This window comes from Dendrobium catenatum, unplaced genomic scaffold (genome assembly GCF_001605985.2).
Source record: "Dendrobium catenatum unplaced genomic scaffold, ASM160598v2 fragScaff_scaffold_1557, whole genome shotgun sequence".
Taxonomy (NCBI): Eukaryota; Viridiplantae; Streptophyta; class Magnoliopsida; order Asparagales; family Orchidaceae; genus Dendrobium; species Dendrobium catenatum.
This window is the reverse complement of record NW_021320019.1, coordinates 2182002-2208256: the sequence shown is the minus strand read 5'-3', so window position 1 is coordinate 2208256 and position 26255 is coordinate 2182002. Positions and strand designations below refer to the sequence as shown.

The 26255-nt window shown below is 33.6% G+C and overlaps 1 protein-coding gene across 2 annotated transcripts in view; it reads right to left on the bottom strand.

Annotated features, from left to right (window-relative positions):
- The window catches only part of LOC110114738 (protein EARLY FLOWERING 5), a 36811-nt gene that overhangs the window by 6217 nt on the left and 4339 nt on the right, over nucleotides 1-26255 (bottom strand). Inside the window, exons 2-3 of one of the 2 annotated variants that reach the window (XM_020847716.2) lie at nucleotides 25806-25899; nucleotides 19955-20040 (exon numbers count right to left, since the gene is read on the bottom strand). In XM_020847716.2, coding sequence (XP_020703375.1) covers nucleotides 19955-20040; nucleotides 25806-25899 — 180 coding nt within the window. Of the gene's footprint in view, nucleotides 1-4901; nucleotides 4947-19954; nucleotides 20041-25805; nucleotides 25900-26255 lie in introns of those variants that run through there. The other variant, XM_020847718.2, reaches the window with a different exon arrangement.

Here is a 26255-nt window from a genome sequence, read left to right as displayed (position 1 = left end):
ATGAAAATCAGAAGTGTGAGGGTATATTACTGGAAGCATAACCCAAACAGCTTCAGCACAAAAATTACAACAATAACAGCTTGAATCATTAAAATCTAATTTAATGACCAAAAACGTCAACAGTGCTTTATAATTAGTGCTTGCAACTACAGAAAATTGCAATAATAATGTAAAATAACAACAACTCGGCGCTCAGAGCAAAAAGATAACACAATAAGCCGAACTCCAGCTTAAACTCTGAATTTTTTTATGATACAGAGATATATTGCTATTCTATAAAAAATAAAGCATGTATGTACACAAAACCGAAGTGGAGCTATCTGGAAAAATCATCTGCAGACCGAACATGCATACGCCTGGTTTCAGGAAAGAGTAAGGTTTTAAAGGTGAAGAAAGAAATGGGTTAATGGAGAAACTAGAAGCACAAAAAATTAAGAAAGAAATGGGCGAGAAGAAGAAAGACTAAAAGATAAATTTTGGAGCAGTGAATAGATGCTCCTCGAGTTAGCAAATGATATGGAGTTACTGAAACAAAAAGTTGGAAAAGCGGGTAGAATAAGGAAATGATGAATGAGATCCAAGGAAGATCAGCCTGAAATAAGACGAAAAGAAAAGCATTCATTGCACGTGGACAATTTCTCTATCAAAAATGAACAAGTTGTTGTCACAACTAATTGAGATATTATTTTTTATTTTAATTTGAAATTTGTATCTTGTTTTTTTGGCAAATTAACATAAAAATTAAATGAATATCAATGCTAAGTATCCTATAAATGTAATATTAAAATTCTTGATTAATAATCATACTTGTCAACAGGCCAATGATGTATCATGGTGAAAATTCTCATTGAACCATACCGCATAGTGCACAACATGACGCGCATCATTTTAAACATGGTGCACAATATAAAAAAATTATAAAAAATATTTATTAATATGAAATAAGAACACTTGTTGCAAGAAGAAAAAGACGAACCCTAAAAATTTTATGGAAATCTCACAGCAAGATGAAAAATAACAGTTATTCACACCCTTTTTTTGTGGATTTGAAGTTTCAACACACACACACGAATGCATGGAGCTAATTCCTTTCCAAAATATCAATCAAATCAAGGAGATGCCCCTACACTTAACACATCAGAACAGAAAGAACCACATAAATCACAAAGCTCCTTTCCAAATTGTTTTGGTTGATATATATCATCATTTTAAAAAATGTTTGAGGCATGCGCCTTAAGGTACGCCTCAATTCGAGGTGGAACAAATACGCGTTAAGGCTAAAGCCTTGTCGATTTGAACGAAACGCACGCCTTTCTTCGCTAAAGAGTACGCCTTAAGGCGGTTCGAGGTGCTACCTCGATGATCTTTTTTTTATATGGTTTGGCAGAGTCACGAATCGAGCGGGCTTCTTATGTTTCGAAACACTTGTTTCATACTTTGCCCCTTCCGCTGCTTGCAACGAAGTTAACGCTCTTGGGTGCTTCGACATTGGTTGCTTCAACCTCGCCTGCTTCGACATTGGTTGCTTCAACCTCGCCTGCTTCGACATTGTGTGCTTTGGACTTGCTTGCTTCGACATCAATTGCTTCGTCCGCGCCTGCTTTGACATTGGCTACTTCGGGCGCACATGCTTCGACCGTGTCGGCTTCAACATTTTCGGCTGCGTTTGTTTCTTGTAAGACGAGTTATTCCAAGCAAGGTAAGGACACATCTTTCTTTCGTGCATGTGTAGGGTCGGCTGCTTTGTGAGAAGCAGAATTTTGATAGAGTTAAATATTACTTAATATTTTGAATTTTCTATTGCTTGTAAAGAGACTTATGTGGAATTACTCTTTCATTCTATTGCACAACAATCGTACCTAATGTAAGTTTTAATTTGATTGCATTCCACAATATCTAGGTATTTTAAGTTTTGATTTTTGACTTACATTCTTATTACCTTGATATGGTTAAGTACATTCAAAAACGTTTTTTAGCTTTAAACTCCATTTTATCTATACTACAATTTGCCAATCATATGCTTATTACTAATCTTTAAAGTATACCTAGATGCTTTTCTTTTTATTGGTGATTGATTGAGCATGCATAAAAAATTGAGATGATTTAATATCTGTAATTGCTTAATTATCAAACCTAATTTTGTACATCAACACATAAATTATATTATTTGTAGGATTCACATTAGCATTGTTTTGACAATACTTTATGAAAGATATGATTATATTCATCATTGCATTCATATACACTATGTTCTTATATTTAGGGGATGTGAGCACGTCATCATATTTATTGATTGGTTATATAACCTAGAAGCTTATTTTAATTTCTTTTATATGAATAAACAGCAAAATATATAACTTGCTAGATCCTGGTTTTTTTTTTTTGCAAAGACTTTTGAACGTTAGTTTTAAAAAATCTTGAAGTACCTACCTTCACATTGAATGAAATAAAGCATTGTAATCAGTTTTGGACATTATTACTTAAGAGATTGCATTATGGGTTTAGAAATTTTGGACATGAAAATGAATCCATAGATGAATTTTGAATAATTTTTTATTAGATTATAGATGCTGAGTTTATGGAATATTTGAAAAACCATGTATTATTTTGAAAAGATTAATTATTGAAGTTAGGTCAGATATTAGGAAGCAAGTAAATTTTTGTAACCTTTCAATTTTACTTGGTGCTTATAATAGAGCTTTACATCTTTAGCATTACTTAATGCCATAATAGCCTTTGCTTTAGCCATTCAACTAGGCCGTAGACCTCAACTTTTTTTTATCTTGCTATAGCCATTCAACCTCATCGACTGATGGAGACATCAGAGCGTAGAAAGTTTATCAGAGGCGTGGCTATCGATCTACGGCCACGATCGAGTCGATATATTTTTGAGTCATTTCATGTATTTGTCTTTTATTATTTATGTTGTATTTATTTTTCCGTTTTTACCCCTTACTTAAGAAGGTCGTATGTAAGCCCTAAGGGCATTGTCGTCTTTTTATTTTGAGTCCTTTTGTACGAGGCTATTTATAGCCCTTATGTTTCTCTTTTAAGGTTTAATGAATGAATGACAAATTTTTTTCCTTGCTTGATTTCTTTTTGAGATCTTGAGAGTGCTTGAGAGAGAAATCCCTAGGAGAGGGAATTGGATCACCCACCAACCTTGGAGATGGCCGGGTTCGTGGTTCTTTCTTCTCTATCTCCTCTCACCTCCTCCCTCCCTCAACTAGCCTCCGGCCTACAAGTTCTCTCATCCCCTTAAGCCATCGGCCACCATACAACTCCCCCCACCGTCGGTTAACCCCAACCCCCACTTCCACCCGCACCCACCCCTCCTTCCCCACCAAACCCTCACAGCCACACCACAAGCCGTCGGCCCACTTTTGGGTTTCCCCCTCCTTTCCCTTATTTCCTAATATATATTGCATATAATTAGGATTAATTTTGAATTCAAATCTAAGTGATTTTAAATTCAAAATCTTTCCTAAAATACGAAATCTATTTTAGGAAAGTCTTTAAATCTCATCCCCAAATCAATCTTTGATTAAATGAGATTTAATTTCTCTTACCTAATTTAGGATTTCCCAATCAAGCAAGCATTAAAACCTTTCCCTAAACCCTCCCTACCTTTCACCATGTCGTCGGCCCCCTTAGGGGTTTTCTATGGAATTATTTCCAAAAGCATGCTCCTCTCTTGGAAACAATTCAAATCCTAGCTCTCTCCCTCTCTCTCCATTAATTCCCCTTTCCGTTTCTTGGAATTAAATTTAAATTTCAATCCTCAAATCCCTCCAATTGTAAAATCTGAAAATTAACTTCAGATTTTAAACTTCTTCCCTCTCAAACATAAACCCTCATAACACCAGTTGGTCCTCCTAGTCTTGGCTGAACCCCCCTTGCTCATCTTCTTTCTCAAATCATCTTCTAGTCTCTTTAGTTTGCTCTCTCTAAAGTCGAGGAAGATCATAAGCCGTCCACCTACATCTCTTTCCACACATGAATGGCTGATCCCGATCTTGATTTCGGCCTTGCCTACGACGAGCAAGGTTTCGTTCACATTCTTCATTCCACTTTCTTCGACGTCAATCCGGCGAACGACAACGCTGTCGAGGAATACGTGGAGCGCATTCTAGATATTCTCATCAAAGCCATAGAGGAATAACTCGGTGCAGTTAATGGTGGATTACGTCCAAACCGTGCAAAAGTCTTTTAATCTTCCTGCTCTTGTATTTTTGTAATCTAACTCTCTCTTGTGGTTTGACTTGATTCATAAAGTTCTTGTTCACCTATCTTTGTCAAGCCTTGTAAACATTACTATCTTATTGTTAGATTAGGGGTTTTGTTGAAAACTACTTCCTTCGCATGTTGTTGAACTTCTTTATTGTTTGATGATTCAAGCGCTTATTATGACTTGGCCTAAACGAAGTGATTGCTCTTACGTTTTCTCTTTTCGTTTAAATAGCTAATAGTCTTAATTGTTCTTGTTCTTTTCAAAATCGTGCAAGTTCTTAATGTATTCATTCAAAAGCATTATAGTCCTGCATCATCGACCTACTTTGAGCTCTGCAAAAAAATGCCAATTAAGAAGTGCTTCTTATAAAAATTAGATTGTTCATGTATTACTCAAAGAATATGTAGTTACTAGGTACTAATATTAAAGATTCTTTATTGTAGGTAACAAAGATTTTTTATTTACGTATTCCTTTTGCATTACTATTTATTGTTGATTATTTAGTTTGAATTATTAGAATAACAATTGGCTCAAGAAGGAAAGATCCTGCATGGAAATATAGTACCTAAGTTGAAGTATCAGGTGAAAGTGCAAAGAAGGAATATTTTTAAAGAAATGTAATTTCTATAAGAAGCGAATTACTAGTTGTGTCAAGAGGCTGAAGGATCACCTATAGCTTGCACCCTTGTCAGTGTTGGACCATATGCAAATGTATCTGAAAAAGTGAAAAAAAAAATGTAAGGATTATTTAAAGAAGTTTGTCACCTCCAAAGAGATAACACAAAGAAATATGAAGGAAATGATTGGAAATTCTTCTTATTATGATTCCCAGCATGAAGGATCCAGTAGTGGAAGCCAGTTAATTTCTTCTAATAGAGACACTCAGGGGCCAATGGATTCTCAACTTGATGAGGAAATTTACTAAAAAAGAAATTATTCAACCAATTGTTACTAGATTTATAACAACATTTTTAATATTGCAAGAATTTAAGGAGTTAAGGCAGCCTTTAGAATCTATGTTTGCTTTTGAAGAATGAGATAAAAATTCATGTGCCAAAATACAAGATGGAAAACAGGTTAAGAAAATTGTAATGAAAGATGATTAGTTTTGGCATAGTATAAATTATACTTTGAAGACAACATGATTCTTAGTTAAGGTGGTTAGAATGCTTGATGGTGAGAGGGCCCCGGCTATAGAATTTATTTATGAAGCAATGCATAAGGCTAAAAAATACATAACAAAAGATTTGGGCTATCAAGAAGATGCCTACAAAGAAATATGAACAATTATAGATGAAAAGTATGATCGCCAACTACACCAACACTTATATGTTGTTGGATACTATTTAAACCTTCAATTTCATTATGATAAAGACTTTAATGTTGATAAAAAAGTAAAAACTGATTTATATGCATGTATGGATAGTTTGGTTTCTGAAGGGAACTACCTCAAAGTGAATGATCAACTTGAAGATTTTCATTTGAAGAATAGAATGTTTGGATTTACAGCACTGCAAGCATGCTACAAAATATAATCTCCCAGTATGTTATAGTTTGTATATTTATAATTTAAAATTTTAATGTTTATGTCCAAGTTTCCTACTTCAATCTAAATTCATAATATACTTTTTATTTTTATATAGAACGTTGGTGAGCTCAATTTGAAAATGATGTTCCTAAATTAAAAGCATTTGTGGTCAAAGTTCATAGCCTAACATATTCGGCTTCTGCATGCAAGCATAATTGGAGCATCTTCAATCAAATTCATGCAAAGAGAAGAAATCGATTGGCTGCAGGACAAATGAACAAACTAGTATATGTTATGTTTAACCAAAAATTGAATGATAGATATATCAAATTACAAAACAAGGAAATAATGATGATGAATTAGACCCTTTACTTGATGATTTACAATCTGATAATGATAGATATCTCAAATTACAAAACAAGGAAATAATGATGATGAGTTAGACCCTTTACTTGATGATTTACAATCTAATAATGAATGGGTTACTCCTAAGGGTGTTGATATTCCTAAAGTTGAAGTTTAAGCTTAAGGAGAAACACATGTTACTGAGAACAATGAAGGAATCACTGTAGATATTAAAAGGTCTACTCAATTGATATTATCTTCTACTTTCCAAGTATATAAAAGGAAAAAATAAAGTGAGATTGGAGCATCAAAAAATTCAAAGGTAATCTTAAATATAATGAATTATTAATTTATTATTTTATTTTAGAACTAATGATATGTTAACTTATATAGGGGATAAAGAAAAAAATATTATAGATGAAGAAACTTTTGAGAATGATTTCGACATAAATTATGAATATTCTTTTGAAGACAATCAAAGCGATGATGAGACGACATTGGATCTTGATCCTAAGGGCGTGTTTTATTTTTAAGTGAGTACCTATTTTAAATCTTGTGTTCTAACAATATTATCTTCAAACAAATTATCATGCTCATAATTTACTTAATATTTTATTATTTTTTCATTAGTTATAATTTTTAAAGAACTTATTTTTTTCGTTTTGAGGCTTACGCCTCGATTCCTGATTTTGCCTTTTAAAACCTTTATATATATATACTTCCTTGAGCGATTCTTTCAAAACTCTACTTCATGCGACACACACAAAGTCGAGCAACAAGAAGAAATGGTGACAAAAAAAGCAAAACCCAAACAGTCCTACGGCTTTAAGAAAAGCAAACCCTAGATGATCCTACAACTTTAAGAAGATTAAGTAATTCTTTTATTATATTAGCTTAGGTATTTATTTAGAGATTAGAGATTAAATATTTTTTATTTTTATTAGTTTGATATTTAATTAATTAACAATAAATTGTAATATTAATATATAGATATTTTATAAATTTAATTATTTTTTTTAATTTATAAAATGCTAAAAATTGCAAGTGTTATTTGTGCCTTGCTCCATGCACTATTATTCATACATTGCACAAATAGCACGTGATATTTTGACACCTATACGGTGCTACGCAAATTGCGTCGTATGTGCACCAGCTGCGTACCATAGCTTGCACTATTGGCATGTATATTAATAATAAGTCTAGAAAATATATCTCTCCAAGCATACATGATATTAGAGCCAAGAATTGGGATCCACAACTAATGCAGCTACCAAGCATACGATCAACCGGAGGCAGGAATTTGCAAAAACTCTTTGTATCTCATAATTCTCCTTTATTCCTTCCTAATATTTGTCAAAATAAGGTAATACATTTTTTCTGCATGAAAATTTGAGCCACATGACTACATGACTACTAGATTATTGATTTTAGAGCAATCAATCACATGATAAGTTGCTCATACAAAAAAGAATGGGTTCAATTCAAATTTAAGTTTGTTGATGGGTCCTCGACTATAGCAAGGATGGGGGTTCAATTCAAATTTCTCCCTTACTCTTCACAATTTCTGTCCTAAATTTATCATGTCATAATTCATCCTTCTGAAAATTAAATATTGATCCCAATTGCCATGTTAATTTATATTCTTCTAATTGTAACATGAACTAGCCTTGGGGAGGGTGATTGATAAGTCAAAGGAGGAAGGAGTGTGAAGGATCCCAGATGAAACAAACTTGAGTAAATAAATTTATAATATTTTTTAAGCAATGTTGTTAAAAGAGTGCTTCAAAATGTACTTTAGAAGCAAAGCGAAGAAATGCACTAGCTCTTCATATCACTTGCCCGTGAAATGCAAACTCACAGCAAAGCATGCGTATTGCACTGCTTCATCGCTTCGCATCGTAGTATTATATGTTTGACTCCTACTCACAGCAAAATATTGGTTTATATTTCATAGTTTAGTAATTTAGTTCAACATTACCATAATAACTAACCACAATTTTTTGTTTCCTCTCACTATTTCTTGTAAATGAGAAATTCTTATTGCTTCTTATTATCTTTTGCTTGAACTAGTAAAAAGTGTATATTAGTTGGTTAAAACCTATGATGCACCGACATGCCTCTTAAAGAGGGTATGCAGTGTCGGACACGTGTCGGACACGGACACGCGTCGAACACGACATGGACACGTGTCCGACACGGCATTGGAGTGTCGCAATTTAAAAAATTAAAATTAAAATCGGGCACGCGTGTCCGGTTATTAAATGATAAAATCGTTCATTCTATTTTGCCTTTTCCGCGAACTAGAAGCCCTATTTTTCCGATCCATGAAAGAAATTTTCTAGGGCGGACCAGGAGAGCTTGCAGTCGACACCAAACGGAGCCCGCTGCCTTCGCTTCTCGTTCCTTCATCATCTCTGCTCGAGCCGAAGCCAAGGAGATCTCGTCTTTCCCATTCCTTCATTCTTACATGATTTTTGTGGTCATCCGAGGTAAAGTTCGCAATCAAGGCCAAACAGAGCACCTTCTGCGCGCAAGAAAGCCAATACCTGTAAGTGGATTTTGCCATTTCTTTTTTTCATTGTTGAAAAACCTAATGTACATGCTCGGTACCGCTCAGTACATGCTCGGTACCGCTCGGTACCTCTAGGTACATGCTCGGTACTGCTCAGTACATGCTCGGTGCTGCTCAATATATGCTCGGTACCGCTAAGTACATGCTCGGTACTGCTCAGTATATGCTCGGTACCGCTCAATACATGCTCGGTACATGCTCGGTACAGCTCAGTACATACTCGGTACCGCTCAGTACATGCTCGGTACTGCAAGGTACATACTCGGTATCTTCCCATACAAACAACTTACAAACTTTAAAAACAAGCATAACTTAAAAATTACTCTTACAATAAAATTTTGTTCAGGGGGCGCTGCCCCCGGAAATCCCCATAGAGGCGCTGCCCCTTGACCCCAAGACTTGACCGGGCAGGTCGAACCCTGCCAGGGGGCAGCACCCCCTTGGACCCCCGGCAGACCGGTATATTGTTGTATTCATGTTGTCTTATTATTATGATATTTTGATTTCACTTCATATCAATTTAATTTAATTTATTCATATGTATGATTGGTTTGTTAGCAAAATGAGCTCTGTTGTTGGCGGGAGTGGATTATGGTTCAAAATAGCCATTTGTAGAAACTGATAAGCCGTTATGGATTCATGTTACAAAGTTAGGAAAAATATTTGAAGGAGGAGGGAATGTGTCATTCAAATGCAATTATTGTGGTGGCACCTACAAAGGATCTTATTCTAGGGTAAAGTCACATCTACTTAAAATTTCTGGCCATGAAATAAAAATGTGTCCTAAGATTACTACATCGCAGTTGATTGAAATGAACAGACTAGTTGATGAAGCTGAATCTAAGATCCAAAGGACACTCCCTAAAGAGATACCCTTGTCATCTACTCATGGCTCATCCCACACTTCTTCCTCATCTGTGAGAGTTGATCAAGCTTTATCATTTAGAAGTGAAGGATGTGAAACAAAGAAAAGAAAAGGAGTAGCCAGTAGTCCTCTAGAGAAGGCTTTTAATTTGCAGCAACGAGAGGAATTGGATGGTGAAATAGCAATGATGTTTTTTTCAGTGGGACTTCCTTTCAACCTTACAAGGAATCCTCATTATAAAAATGCATTCATTTTTGCATGTAACAACAACCTCGCAGGAAATGTTCCACCTGGCTACAATGCATTAAGATCGAAATTATTGGAAAGAGAAAAAGCACATATTGAGACATTGCTTGAACCAACAAAATGAGTGTGGAAATAAAAAGGTGTTAGTTTGGTGTGTGATGGTTGGACATATCCTCAAAGAAGACCCCTTATTAATTTCATGGTCATTACAGAGAATTACCCAATGTTCATTAAAGCAGTGAATTGTGAAGGAGAATATAAGGATAAACATTTTATTGCCAATTTGATTAAAGAGGTGATAGTAATGATTGGGCCTTCAAATGTTGTGCAGGTTATTACAGATAATACACCAGTGTGTAGAGCTGCAGGATTATTGGTGGAGCAAACTTATCCCCATATATTTTGGACACCCTGTGTTGTGCACACTTTAAATCTTGCTCTAAAAATTATTTGTGCAGCAAAGAATACAGAGGCTAATGAAATCATCTATGTTGAATGTCATTGGATAACAGTGGTTGCAGATGATGATGTTCTGATCAGAAATTTTATTATGAACCATTCGATGAGACTTTCAATATTTAATGATTTCTCCCACTTGAAAATGTTGGCTGTTGCTGAAACTTGTTTTGCCTCTGTAATAATCATGTTGAGAAGATTCAAACAAATTAAAAATACTCTTCAATCTATGGTGATTAGTGATAAGTGGTCTTACTATCGAGAAGATGATGTTGGGAAGGCAATATATGTTAAAGAAAAGGACTTAGATGATTTGTGCTGGGATAATGTAGACTACATTTTGGCTTTCACTGATCCAATTTATGATATGTTGAGAGAGGCTGACACAGATAAATCATGCCTACATTTGATTTATGAGATGCGGGACTCTATGTTAGCAAAAGTGAAAGAAATTATATACATACATGAAAGAAAGTCACATGATGAAGACTCAAATTTTTTTAGCATTGTCTATACCATTCTTGAAGATAAGTGGAGCAAAAGCAACACACCTTTGCATTGTTTGGCTCATTCATTAAATCCAAGGTATATTTATATTCATCTTTTGAATTAATTTAAATTTGTTGGTAAATGAACAGATAATTTATATGTTTTGTATTATTTGAAGGTATTCAAGTAAAGAAAGGCTTCAAGAAGACCCTCAATGTGTCTCACTACAAAAAGATTTAGAAGTTTCAAATATGAGAAAGATATGCCTGAAAAGATATTTTCTAAATGAGGAGAGAAGAAAAATTAATATATAACTTGTAAAATTCTTTGGATATTTAGAGGATTTTGATGATCAAGAATCTTTGATTGATAGATAGAGGATGGATCCAAAAATGTGGTGGTTGATTCATGGAGCTTTTCAGCACCGCTTCTTCAAACAATAACAATAAAACTTCTTGGTCAAGTACCATCATCTTCCTGTTGTGAGAGAAATTGGAGCACATACTCATTTATTCAATCAATGAAGAGGAATAAAATAACTCCACAACGTGCTGAAGATTTAGTTCATGTGCATACAAATTTTCGTCTTCTATCAAAAAAAACCACACTTTATATGACAGGTGATAACAACATGTGGGATGTTGCTGGAGATGGGTTCGAGTGCCTTGATGATATGGGATTATTGGAGGTTGCAAATCTTTCTCTAGATGAACCAGAGTTGGAAACAATGATATTCAATGATGATAATATTGAAGGCCAAAGACCAACATCTGAATCTATTTCTATCATTCCCTCTATTGAGTAGTTGGACCTTCATGTTGTACTGAATGATTTTTTGCTTATATTTTGGTGGTTGTATTAGACATTTTGTACTAAACATCTTTATGTTATAAGCTAAACAAGTTATCATTAAATTGATTTATTATTGCTTGTCATTTTTACTATAATGTCACCTTAATTTATATATATTATATTAAAAAATTATTATGTCATGTCCACGACGCACCCGTGTCCTATATTTTTAAAAATTGCCATGTCCCGTGTCTGTGTCGTGCCGTGTCCGTGTCACCGTGTCCGTGTCGGTGCATCATAGGTTAAAACCAAGAAACCAAATAGAATCTATTTGGTTAATTTGGTTCAGTTTATTAAAAGATGATTTGATTTTTTGTTTGGGAGTAAGGGTTATGCAGATTATGATCAATGGCTTGATTTTAAGAAAAAAATGATTTAGCAAAAAATGAAATTTCAAAATCCCTTGTTGTAATTTAATATGATAAAATACAGCAATACGAGAGGAATGAATTGAAATAAGATGTTTTTTGCTCATGATTTATAGTGCAAATAGAATTAGGATTAGTTCGCTAAATTTAGTGACCCTATCATCATATGGACAAAGAAATTGTAGGTGTTACTAATTTTTATATTACATAGATATTATTCCAAATTTTAATTAAAGCAAAAACATAAACCAAATAAAGTGAACTACATTTCAATTCAGTTATGGTAAAGTTTGGTATGATCGATTTTTTAAGTTTCAAATCCAAATTCATTTGGTTTATACAAATCCATCCAAACAGATCGAACACACACTTATAAACCTAGTCACTTCATAGTGGTTCTTCTCTTCAAACCCACTCCCTCACTAGTTATTGTTCTCTTTTCACAAGTTCTTGTTGTTGGAACTAGTCGTTTGTGCACAAAAGTTTCTTCTTAAGAATGCTTCTTAATGCCTCATCTTCACACTATTTTCCTTCATACTACCTCCATCTATCAGTCTCTAATTAACCACTCAATCTCACAAGTATATTCTTAATAAGTATTTTTATATCACTTCATTATTTATATCGTTTTACATATTTAATTCTTTATTTATTTCAAATAGCTATGTATTACTATTACTGACCATATTATTATATTTGTTAAAAACAATTTTGGTATGGTTTAACTTTGACTAATTAAATAAATATTATATACATATAATATATATTTATATGATATATAGATCATGACACTCTAATCAGTAAAAGCGCCCTTTTGCTTTGAGCTGTGTATTGAAGCAAAAAAAATAATCATTGTGCATTGCATTGTGCTTAATGCTTTAAAAACACTGGTTTTAAGTCTGCTTAAACTTTTGGTAATCATGAAATAGTGTTTTGGTATTATAGACTAGGCCACCCTAATTTTCACTATTTAAAATGGTTATTCCCAAATCAATTTAAAATGTAAAATTAGTCCATTTGCAAAACATCATGTTTCGCATCCTCCAAAATTTTAAAAACCATCAAAATTACTTTTTTTTTAATTCACCATAATGTGTTGGGGTCCCTCAAGGGTATATACTCACCCAAGAAAAAATATTTTATTACTTTCATTGATCACCTTACTAAGATTAGAAGGGTCTACTTACTTGAAGAAAAATAAATAGTTAAGGAAATAATTATAAATTTATATACTAGGCTACAAAAAAATAATTGAATAAAAAAATATTTAAAAAATATATATATTTTTTTTAGTGACAATGCAAATGATTTTCTTAAAAAACATTACCCCATCTTTTCTTAAAAAAGAAGGGAATTATTCATCAAAGTTCCCGTAATGATATTGCTCAACAAAATATAATACTCAAAAAGAATAAAATAAATGCCTTTTAAAAGTAGCAAGAGCTTTACCCTTTACCAACAACAACAACAAGCCCTTATCCCACTATATAGGGTCAGCTACATGAATCATTTTTCTCCATTTTGTTCTATTAAAAATCAAATTATTATCTAAATCTAAAAAAGAAAGGCCATTTCTAATTTTTCTAAGTTTTTTTAGGTCTACCTTTACCTTTCTTAATGTAAATCAAATCTAATACATCTACTTTCCTAACCGGGTCATTGGAAGGCCGTCGTTTTATGTGACCAAACCATCTAAGGCGACTCTATCTAATCTTATCTTCCACTAGAGCTACTCCAACCATTTCACATATATGCTCATTTCGTATCTTGTATTTAAGAATAAAGCCACTCATCCACCTTAGCGTCCTCATCTCTACAACACTTAATATTATTCTTCTCTTTTAATGGCTAAACATTTTGCACCATAAAGCATTGCAGGTCTCACTATCATCTTATAGAATTTTCCCTTAAGTTTAAGAGGAACTTTTCTATCACACAACAAGTCTGATGCATTCCTCCACTTCAACCATCCAACTTGAATTCTACTAATAATATCCCCATCTATTTCATCATTACTCTGAACAATAAACCCAAGATATATAAAACAAGTGCTATTATTAATGACTTGATCGCCCAAAGTCACAATCCCACTAGATCTGTCATTACTAAAATTATACCATATATTCAATTTTAGATCTACTCAAACAAAAGCCTTTAGACTCTAAGGTTGACCTCATAATTCAAGTTTACCTTCAACTCCCTCTCTAGTCTTATCAACAAAAAGAATATCATCAACGAAAAGCAAGGCTGATCCTTGATGTAATCCAACTGAAATAGGAATATACTTGGTCAAAGTGTCAAACCACCTTGTGTTTGAACATAAGTAACAGCTCCTGCATATATATTCTTAATGACTTAAATATAAGCATTATTAACCCCTTTCTTATATAGAACTCTCCATAGTACTTCTCTTTGAACTTTATCATATTCTTTCTCTAAATCAATAAAAATCATATGTATATCCTCGTTATTCTTTCTATACTTCTCCATCAAACCTCTCAATAAATGTATAGCTTCCATAATAGGCCTACCTGGCATGAATCCAATTTGATTTTAAGAAACGTTAGTGTCACGCCGCAACCTATGCTCCATAACTCTCTCCCATAGTTTTAAAGTATGACACATTAACTTAATTCCTCTATAATTTGCACAATCTTGTGAATCACCTTTATTCTTAAAAATAGGAATCAACACACTCATTCTCCACTCATCTGGCATCTTTTGTCTTTAAAATAATATTAAAAAGTTTAGTAAGCCAAGAAATTCCTTCATCTTCTAAGCATTTCACACTTCTATTGGAATATCATCAGGTCCAACAGCTTTTCCACAATTCATTTTCTTTAAAGCCTCTTTAACTTCGATTTTGCTAATATGCCGATTAAAACAAAAATCTGTATTTTCATTTAGGGTGCTAAGATCGCTAAAGTCAATCGCATTCTCATAATCTTCATTGAAAAGTTAGCAAAATATCTCATCCACCTTTGTTGAATATCCTCTTTTAATAAAAGCACTTTTTGATCTTCATCCTTAATACACTTCACTTAAACTAAATCATTACTGCTCCTATCCCTTTGTTTCGCTAGCTTATACATAGATCTTTTGCCCTCCTTAGTATCCAATCTATTATATAAATCATTAAAGGCTAAAATCTTTGCATTGCAAATTGCTTTCTTATACTCCTTACGGACCTCTTTATGTCTTTCCCAATTATCAGAGTTTTTATAGCTAAACCAAATTTTATAACAAATTTTCTTATTTTTTATCTTTTCCTGCACATTTTGATTCCACCACTAACTATTTTACTATTAGATATTTTTTCTCTTTGATACTCCAAGTACATCTTTTGCAACATAAATTCTAATCCTTTAAACTCTTATCTATAATCACACATACACCATTTCTAGTAAGACTCCTACCAGAATACCATAGTTTAAATCATAAACTCTTAATCTCCTTAAGTCTTCTCTCTAACCCATTTAATTTCTTAAATGCAAATAATATTAATCTTCCTATGGATCATAAAATTATTAGTTCTATTAATTTGCCTGTAAGTGAACCTATATTTCAAATTCCTATCTTAATTTTAGAATCATGTACTAGCTTCTTTGCCCACATCCGTCCATGATGTGGGAACCCTTGTCTATTAAACACTGCACCCGGGCGCTGATGCAGCGACCCTTGCTCACTTGTCACTGTATTCAAGCCATACAACGCGTCGCTTCCAAGGAACACCCTAGCATTAACATAAGATATTAAAGAATTCATGTCATGATTATTCGTCAAGTTTTACGCAGACTGTTGACTACCTAACGCAACCCTACACTTTTCTCATCCAGGATTTGGGACCTGGCAACGATAGTGTTAGCTTTACCCATTACCAATGTGCCAAAATATTTGAGTGAAGCCATTCTAATTGCAACATATCAGATCAATTGAACGCCCTTAAAAATTCTAAATTTTCAAACTCAATCAAATATCTTTATAAAATATTTACCTTAATATAGAATGACATCCAATCTTTCCATTACATCTTTGGTTGCATTGTGATATTATAGGATCATGATAAAAATGATGGGGATTTAGATCCTAGAGGAAAGAAATGTATTTTTTGGGTGCTTCAATGCAAAAAATGGAATAAATATTTTGATCCTATTACAAAAAAAAATCATATAATGGATGCAGCAGGCATCATCTATTAAAATAAAACCTTTGGGCCTCATATTCAGAAGAAAATTGTGAAATACATTAATTCAAGAATTTATTTATTTTTTTCAAAAATTGACTTGAACTCGTATCTTTTTAATGATGAATTCATTCATGCAAAAAAAGAATTTAATTTAAGAAAAATTTTAAATACTGAAAGCTCTATAAAATCATTTATAAAGCCCACATGATCATGATTATGCCAAAAGAAAAGGTGAAGCAAACAAGCGCAATATCTTTGGAATAGCATACTAAAGAGAAGTATAATATAATGGAAAAAGGTTTTGAGTGCTCTCTACAAAATCATGACTCCAACCCAAAGTAAAATCATGACTCATAATATGTCTCAATTGTGTCTGAATTCTTAGAAGGAATCTTATGACCTTAATATACCCATTGCATTCCTTAAAGGTGGCATTGCATTCCTTAAAGGTGTTAAAACAACATATACTAATTATCTCATATCAAAGTTAGGCCCAACAGAAATTGCCAAACTAATTTCTTCATTTCACCAGCCAACTTTCTTGCAGAGAACCCAAAAAATGTGCATAACGCTCTACAAGTATCCGAGTAGAAGAAAATAGTTCTTGAAGAAATGAGAGCTCTTGAGAAAAACAAGGCTTTGGGAGGCTTGCCTAAAGGGAAAAATAAGTTGTTTATAATCTGGTATTTTTATTAAAGTTTGAATCAAAAGAGATTCTTGACAGATGTAAGGCTTGGTTGCTTGCCAAAGAGTTTGCTCAAACATATAGCATTGATTAAATGGAAACATTCACACCAATAGTAAAATTGAATAATATGAAAGTCTTACTATTACAAGGAACCTTGATTTGCATCTACACCAACCAGATGTCAATAATGCATTCCTCAGTAAAGACCTAAAAGAAGTCTATATGAATAATCCTTGAAAATTTGACTCAAAGCCATGCTATCTAAGAAGTCATTATATGACCAAAAACAATCTCCAAGGACATATTTTGAAATTGTACCCTTCAATGAAAAATCAAGGCTACAAGTTAAACCTAGATCGATCCTAATATGTTCATGAAGCACTCAAGAGAAAGAAATACAATAGTCCTTATTGCTTATCTGGATAGCACATCATGACATGTTATAATGTGAATAAGGTATGCCTGACACTGACAATGAAGATTATGGCTACAAATTTTGAAATAAAGGATTGGAAAGATATAAAATATTTTCTTGGGATAGAGATAGGAATATCAAATAATTGTTCTATGGTATCTCAAATGAAGTATATTCTTTATCTTCTCAGAGGTTTTTTGGTTGCAAGCATTTTAAATACATATGTATTTGAAATTCAATGTAAATTAAACTCAATACACTTGAATATTTAAGGTTGTTTGATTGGATGAAAAATAAATTCAAGAGATCAAATGTTGGTATTTGGATGGCTATAAAGTAAATCCATTTTTTATTAATATAATATTTAAAATATCTATTTTATATAATTTTTTTAGAGCATGAAAATGTGGTTAGGCAAACAAGATTTGGCATAATAGCAATTGATGGTGAATGGAATCAACAAGAACGAAAGATCCATGAACAGGTTGGTGCAATCGGCAATGTGAGCAACATCCACGAAAACTAGAGTATCGACAAGGCTGGTTTCAGTTCGATAAATGTGACAATGCAGTGGGAATACGACCATGGCGTCAACAATTTTAGGGGCATCCATCAATGACTCCGGGATGGGCAGTAGCGACTTCATGGACTTCGATAACTTTGAGGATGGATGTCAACAACTTTGAAAGCACTAGGAATGAGATCATGAGGAGATGGGCTTCATTTCACATGAGAATGGCGTTCTGAATTTGCATAATTTAGGCAAATTCATAATACAGTGAAAACAACCTTTTAGCAGAATTTAAATTACTCAAAAAACTACTTTGGACTTGCTTTAGGGTCTGTTTATTTTGCAGTATTTTGAGTGTAAAGTAAACCAAATGCAAAGGTTTTAAATTTTCAGATGTTTGGTTAAAATAAATGGAAATGCAGAACAATCCTAATTTATTTTCAATAAATTTAATTATCTGAATTGAACGAATTTCAAACATATTAAAAATGTGAAGCTTCACGTGCCAAAGCCACCACAGGTTGATCAGCATCTGCCAGTCCATCACTCTCCATCACCATCGCCCATCAACCACTTCTAGCTCCCACTGCCAGGCTTTATATTGAATTAAATTTACTTCACACCAAACACAAAAATTAATCCCTTGCATTTGTAATAAACTCAACCAAATAACATTAAAATATTTTAAATACACTACATCTATTTTTACTCCGTGTTCCTTTTTCAACAAAACAAATAGCCCCTTACCGTCAGCCAAACACTCCTTCATTTCAAATACAATACAATACTAATATTTGTACCAAACCGCCCACTTAAAAGAAACTAGAATGAGGGGGTATGTTAACACTCCAATTAATCCAAGCATAGATCTTAAAGAAGACAAGGATGGAGAATCTATTTGTGTCACTTGATAGTAAAAATTAGCAGATAAATGAATTTCTTTATCTCACACAAGACCAAATATAACCTCTGTTATGAGCCTACTAAGCCAATTTATAAAATCACCACAAAAGGAACATCTAGAATCTTGACACATTTAAAAAGTTGTCCTAAAAGGGGGGGCTCTCAAAAAGATAAGCCCTACGCGCAATATTAATGCTTATATTGATGCAAACTATGTAAGTTCTATTATTCACAAGAGATCCATTGTAGATTATTGTACCCATGTATAGGACAGGCTTGCTACATGGAGTAGCAAGAAATATAATGTAGTAGTTTAGAGTTGCGCTAAAGTTAAATATATAGCCATGGCCAATGAGAAATGTGGACTAATGTGATTACAATAGGTTTTGGTTAAGTTTTATTAAAAACTATAAATTCTCTCATGAAACTATATTGTGACAAGGCAATGATAAGTACAAACCAAAATCTTCTCCAACACAATAGAACCAAGAACATTAAAGTTAATCATCACTTTGTAAAAGAAAAAAAAAACTATAAGCAAGAATTATTTGAACGCATTTTATTCCTAGCTCTCAACAAACCACAAATACCCTCACAAAAGTATTGTTGAAATCCAATTCTGATTTCCTTATTAACAATTAGGAATTGATAGATATCTACTCTAAGAGAGGGAAAGCGTGGAAAATCAATAAAGGATGAATGGGATCTACGGGCACCAACATGATTAGGAGAAAAAGGTAAGTGTTCTTTGCATGGATAAATGAATGCCTCTTACAATTGAAATATCCTTTTTCTTATTTGAATTTAAAATTGTACATTGTCTTCTTTGACAAGTTACCACAGAAATTAAATATGTCTAGAAGAAGCTTCCAGGATATTAAATTATACCACAGCAAGGTTCACATTATGTAAGCATGACATCTGAATCTTCAAAGGGATGAAGAAATTAGAAACAAGAATCACACATCTCAGTGTATTTTCGAATTTTTTTATAATACCCTAACATACAAGATTGCATGAAACCACCTACCATTTTTACCAGGCAAATCACAAATGTGCATTCCAAATTAGATCAAGAATATTTATTAACAAATGAAGAGGTTGATTAATTAACTGATGTATTATTCATGATTTGTTTTATTTGAGTTCATCGCAATTCAAACCAAACAAGGAAAATCTTCCAACTTTTTTTGGTGGTTTTTAGAAAACCAAAGGCACTCCAAATCTCTACTGTATAAGCTAAGGATAATACACAATTTGAATCATATCGAAAAACTGATGCAGAACAAAACAAAGTACCTTCCTTTTCTTCATAACCAAGTTTAGTGTATCCTCAAGCTGTCGCTTCTTGTGCTTCCTGGCCTTATCCAAAGCACCATCTGCCTCTGCACAGAACGATGGCATGCATTAACTATATATAAACAATTTGTAGCTTTACATGAATTCTAATCCTTGTCGTTAGTAGCATGAAACACTGTTTATGCACCTCAGACTGTCTTATCAAACACTCATTGCCATAAAATTTAAAGAAATGAACAAAAATACACAAGCTTATAACAAGCCACATCATTTATGCCCTCAATATCATCAATATTAAATTCTGACATGATAATGAGGTAAATAAAGTGAATACTAAATGTTATTATCCCAAACATTACCAACTCTAATCTTATCCATACTCAAAATATTATGTTATATTTTAGATCTCAATTTTTATGAACACAACGAGATTATCAAAATATAGTTAGCATTAAAAATAATCTCCTTTGAAACTTATAATATTTATGTTATTGGTATTGTAATTATATTTAATTTCACAATAGTATATCTTCTTTACACAATTGGATTAATTTTTACGATGAGAGTAGAGAACCCGTTCCGTGATTGATGCTTGTTTTCCATGAAAAACAAAGTATTATGAATGACTTCACTCCCCTAAGTGATCAGAAGAAATTTTCCCATTTCGATTACGTAGAGTAATGCAAGCCTTATACTACGATAGTTTGATCATGTCATCTAAAATGACATTACCTATTAACGTTGGTTATATGGTCACCTATATTTTAGATGAGGAACACTGCAAGATGGTCTTATCAAAGGCTTGGCAACAAATATAAGTCATATACATGGAAGCGGAGCTAGTCCAAACTGAATAGGAAGATTTGGTTCACATTACAACACAAAATTAGCAATACACATGAAGAAATGAAGGTCTTTCAATCTCATTAGCAGACATCACACATATGAGTAACAATATTTATCATTACTAGCCCTCATGATACACAATCTTCTAGAGCTCAACCTCCACTCCATGCATGCTTGAATGATAATGTACTTCTACTAGAGCATCTTCCATCATCAAATTTGCAGTTAAATTAAGTTAATGATAGGTACAAGACAATCGATAGTGGTTCAAGTCAAGATTCAGTGATGAAGAAGATGCCTGCAAAAATAATTAATTTTAATGTAAAAAAGCCATGCTGTGAATGATGGATCGCAAATAACACACCACCAAGCTCGTTGAAATTGTTGGCGTAATATTGGCAAATAATATTTTTTAGTCATTCAAATTGATCAGTGCAAGGATGAGATGTAGATGACATGTGTGATGGCCTTATAAATAACTATATTGTGGGATCTGAAAATTCACGCTCCGACCTCTCCGCACCTGCTTTTTTAAAAATAAGAGTTTTAACAAGTTTAGGTTTTGGGATAAATTTTAAGAAGTCAAATTGAATTTTAGATAAGACACTACCCAGATATTTCACCCACATTTTGAGAGGATTTTATGATATGAGATCTGATTTCCCATAGGCACAAGTCCCTATAATTAATTATTTATCCCAATAATGAGAGAACACTTTTGATTAAAGCTAGTCGTTAGATAGGCACGGAGAATAAATATTAGTGATATTCTCGACTGGTCATTCGCTCTTTATGAGCTGAAGTGATTTCCAAATTTAACAACCTCAAAAATCTATTGCAGAGGGTGGATAGATTTTTATTTTAAGTATGTTTGTTATTAATTTCATATTTAAATATTTAAACCTTGATGAATATTGAATTTACAAATTTGCTATAATTTGAGCCCATAAGTGATTAATTTTGAGATTTGGGGGAATTTAAAAGGTAGAGACCCTTTCGATTGATATTCAATATGGGCTCCAAAAATTCACGCTCCAGACTCCCCTCTTTCGGTAGAGTTTTAACGAAGTATGTTCCGAAGTAAATTTTTAGAAGGCAAATTGGGTTTGAAATAAGACACTACACAGAGATTTCGCCCACTTTTTGCAAGGACTTTATAATCTAAGTTTTTCTTTCCAATAGACGCGAGCCCCTATAGTTAATTACACCTCCCAATAGCGGAGAGAACTTTCGATTAAGATTAGTCGTCAATCAGATACGTAGAAATACATATTATCTGGTGTATAGTAGCAGCAAGTTTGGTATGGTTGAAATTTTAATATGCAAAATTGATATTTCACCATCTTGCACTTAAAGTGGATGGTGGGAAGAATGATGATGAACCCAATCAAGATCTAACGATTCTGTCATCCCAGGAACTCATAATCCCTGGTCTACTTAGTCATATGAGGTAGTCGACCAAACCTGATAAAAGGATCCTTGTCGGTCGCCATGGGTTGCGTCGTCCAAGTGAACATTGTAAACCTAGGGTGAATATTTGCCTAAGGGGACAAATTTGTATTCATTAAAGCTAACAGAGGACTTTGTGCCCTATCGATTATATCCTATTGATTCATATCACAAGAATTTGACACCATTGAGGAGCATACGGGTTGTTACCATAACCGTAATAAAGTGAAGTTTTTAGACCAATTCACTAGGCTAGAGGGTCGTGGTCGTAATCATTAACCACGCTGACCTATCCAACCAAGCCATGGGTTCTTTACGGAGCCATTTGGCCAAACCATTGATTAGAGGACCAATGCTATGTCCTTACTGATAGGAGACCAATGCAATGTCATTACTAGCAGGAGACTGTTTCTGAATGAATCCTAATGATATTCTCGACAAGACATTAGCTCTTTGTGAGCTGAAATAATATTTAAATTTATCCACGTAGGCAAACTGTTGCAGAAGCTTGATGGATTTTGCTTTAAGCATTTTGAAGGTTAATTTCAATTTCAAATATTTCAGGTTTTGATATTTTTTGGAGTTTGAATTTTATGGGCATTTGGATAGCATTTCAAATATTTGAAATTAACCCCTCTAATTGAGGTATACTTTCAACGCGGCCATCATCGAGGTATTCATGGACAATTTTATTTCATTGAACCTTGTTGACTATGTCAGTTGCCAACAGAGGATCGGGTTTGTTGTGGGCTTCAGGCCTTTATTAGTAAATTTTTATTATTATAAATCTTGAAAGACTATATGAACGTATAAAATAAATGTCTCAGTCGACATTGCAACCATATATTTGTTTGATAGATCGAGCTGTGTTGACTCCTATCCACTCGCGTAGAAGGATCAAGCTTGAACTTAAGTTTATTTATTGACCCTCGCAGCATCCTCAAACGTCACATGTGCATGCATCACGCTTGTCGATGCCCATGTAAGTATTTAGGGGATATTTTTGTAATTATCTGTTGAACCTTGTCGATTTTGTCTAATTGCTAACATAGGATCAGTTCATTGCCAGCTTTAGGTCTTTGTCCATGAATTTTCCTTGTTGTATGCCTTGAATGTCTAATATGAACATATAAAAAATATCATGGCCGATGTCGCAACCGAATATTTGTTTGATAGTTTGAGCTGTGTCGACTCCTATCTATTCATATAGAAGGATCGGATTCAAACGTAAGTTCATTTCTTGACCCGCGCAGCATCCTCAGGCGTCACGTGTGTGCATACAAACACGCTCGTCAGGGCACATGCGAATATTTAATCATATTTTAATGCATGAGGGGAAGCATTTAAATATTTAAATATAATTATTTAAGCTAAGTGAGTGTCGCTAAGGTTTGTGCAAAATTTCACTTGAAGCTTACGAAACGCCTTCTGTCTACTTGTATGAGTGTTTGGGATCCAGTGGTGTGGTGTGGTAGCTTGTGGATGTCTTATATCTGCTTATGCGAATGTTACAGATTCGATGGCATGGCGTAGCAGCTTTGTGGATGGTTTTTATCTGCTTCTACAAATGTTGTGGATTTGGTGGCATGGCATAATAGCTTGTAGACACCTTCTGTCTGCTTATGTGAATATTACATATCTGATGGCATGGCGTAGCAGCTTTGTGAACGTCTTCTGTCTGCTGATATGAATGTTGTGGATCTGGTGGCGTGGCGTAGTAGCTTGTGGACACATGTATGCTTATACGAATATTGTGTATCCAGTGGCGTGGTGTCGCACTACGGGTTACTCGTTGCTTTATATAGGTAGACTCTCATGCACTAATTAGTCTCCTACTATGGCTCGTAGATATTCGTTTTTGTTATACATCATTTGTTTGTGCCTGCAGAGGACCAGTGTATTTGCCTACGGTTAAATGGCATTAATTGCATGAGGGTTGCATTCTCTTTGAGCTCTTCAAACACACCCTGGCTTTCAATTCATTGCATATTGAGTCCCCCCTGCTACTTGTAAGGCTTAATGTGATTGGTTGTATATTGATGTTGACTACGGGAATATGCATTTGTTATAATCCTGCATTTGATGTGGTCCTCAATTTTTTCTTGTAAAAAATATGTTGCAAGTTCGTGTTCACGAGGAACCCATCATACCGGCAGTGTATCTACTATCATTGCTTATAGGTAGGTCAACGTGTTTATTCGCAAACAGATATTGATTGTTTGGAGAGTTGCATTCATCACTATTGTAGATCATCTACTATTGCTTGCAAGTATTTTTACTTTAATAGACAAGCAAGTGGTTGTATGCATGAGAAGCCTTCTATCATTGCCTGTAAGCTCAACAGCTTGACACCATCAAGGATTGGGCAACATAGTCAATTGTTATTTGTGTAGCAAACTATTTGTAGCCTTTTAAGGCAAAAAAGAAGAAGAAAATTAAAAACCAAATGGATAAATTGCATGTTTGGTAGCAAATAAATTAACATGTTCTAAGCATAAAATAAATATAATAACATAACACCAAGCAAAGCATCAAAGCCCACTAAATAACAAACATGGATCATATTAATAAGTTATCCTTAGTTTACAAAAATTTGAGTGCCGTATGAGTCCCTAAAACTTAGGTCGTTCTTAATATAGGCATACAATTTTAAAAACCATCCATTTTGATGCTTGATATCTAGTTCATGTTACACTTAGGTTCTTTCATTCATAGAACAACCAATTGAACGTAAAAAGACATACTATTTTTCCCCGAATTTCACCTCTTTTTTTTATGCAAAGATGGAAAAACAACACTTCCCCTTGCTCGCCCCTTATGCTAGTTATCTCCAACGTCTAGCAATTCAACTCCTCACGTGATTTTCTGAACTATTGATGCTAGACAGAGGACCTCTCATGACCTCCACCACTCTTATTCTTCTTCCTCATCATCTCTAATGCCAATGGAGTCAGCGGCTTTATCTCGTTGAAAAATGATCTAACCCCATGAGAGCCAATCATGAGAATCACACGAGTTATCTCACCGCTTCCACCTCTTCGTCTCTAGCATCGATAAAGTGAGCGTATTATTCTTGTTAGACAATGGCCAACCCCAAATTTAACCTCATTAGCAAAAATGAAATTAATTTGTTCAGATTTAACTAAAAAATACCATAACAAACTACATTAACATACTATTTAACCTCATTAGCAAAAAATGAATTTCCAAGATTAGGAGCCAAGCTGAGGGGCCATAGTAAAATCTTAAAGGTGCTTGGAAAAGAATAAGATGATTATTAAAATTATGGATCTATATTAACCAATTTGAATGACCAAAATGACATTTATCCAAATATTTTTTTTAATAATTGTATAGACACTGGCATCCTAAAAGAGCTAGTTGCATTATATTAAAGGTTGATGAAATTTTTCTATATATTAAACATCAAAATCAGCACTCAATTGTATGTAAGCAAATCTAAATCACAATGTATGTTATAGACCAAACCAACGATCATTTAACTAAACTCCAAGCTACTAAAATTTGTGCTTCATAAAGACAAATAAATGCTTACTCATCACTTCCAGCTTCTCAATCTGCTCCCTGATGCTCTCAGGATCCTTTTTAAGAATCCCAACTTCTCGAACCTTTTTTCTTTCTTTTTTATTCTGGCATAACATAAGAAAGATCAAATTCAGTTTTGTATAACAAATTTCTGCCAAGGTTTTCACATAATAAAGCATATGAAATGGATAAATTGGAAAAAGGAATTGATCATACTCTACTTTACTCATACTGCTCAGAAGAGTGTTTACTGATACCACATAATGCATAATCATAAACACTTTTAAGCTACAACTCATTTCTCACATTCTAAAAGAAAATAGTCACAAAAATAAACAAATAAAAACACAAAATTATCAAAACATCAAACAAAAAAACCATAAGTTAGCTAGTAAGCTATTCATGGGGAAATATGGAACATAGTACTTTTTGTTGTTTCTTTACAATTGGATAGACTATT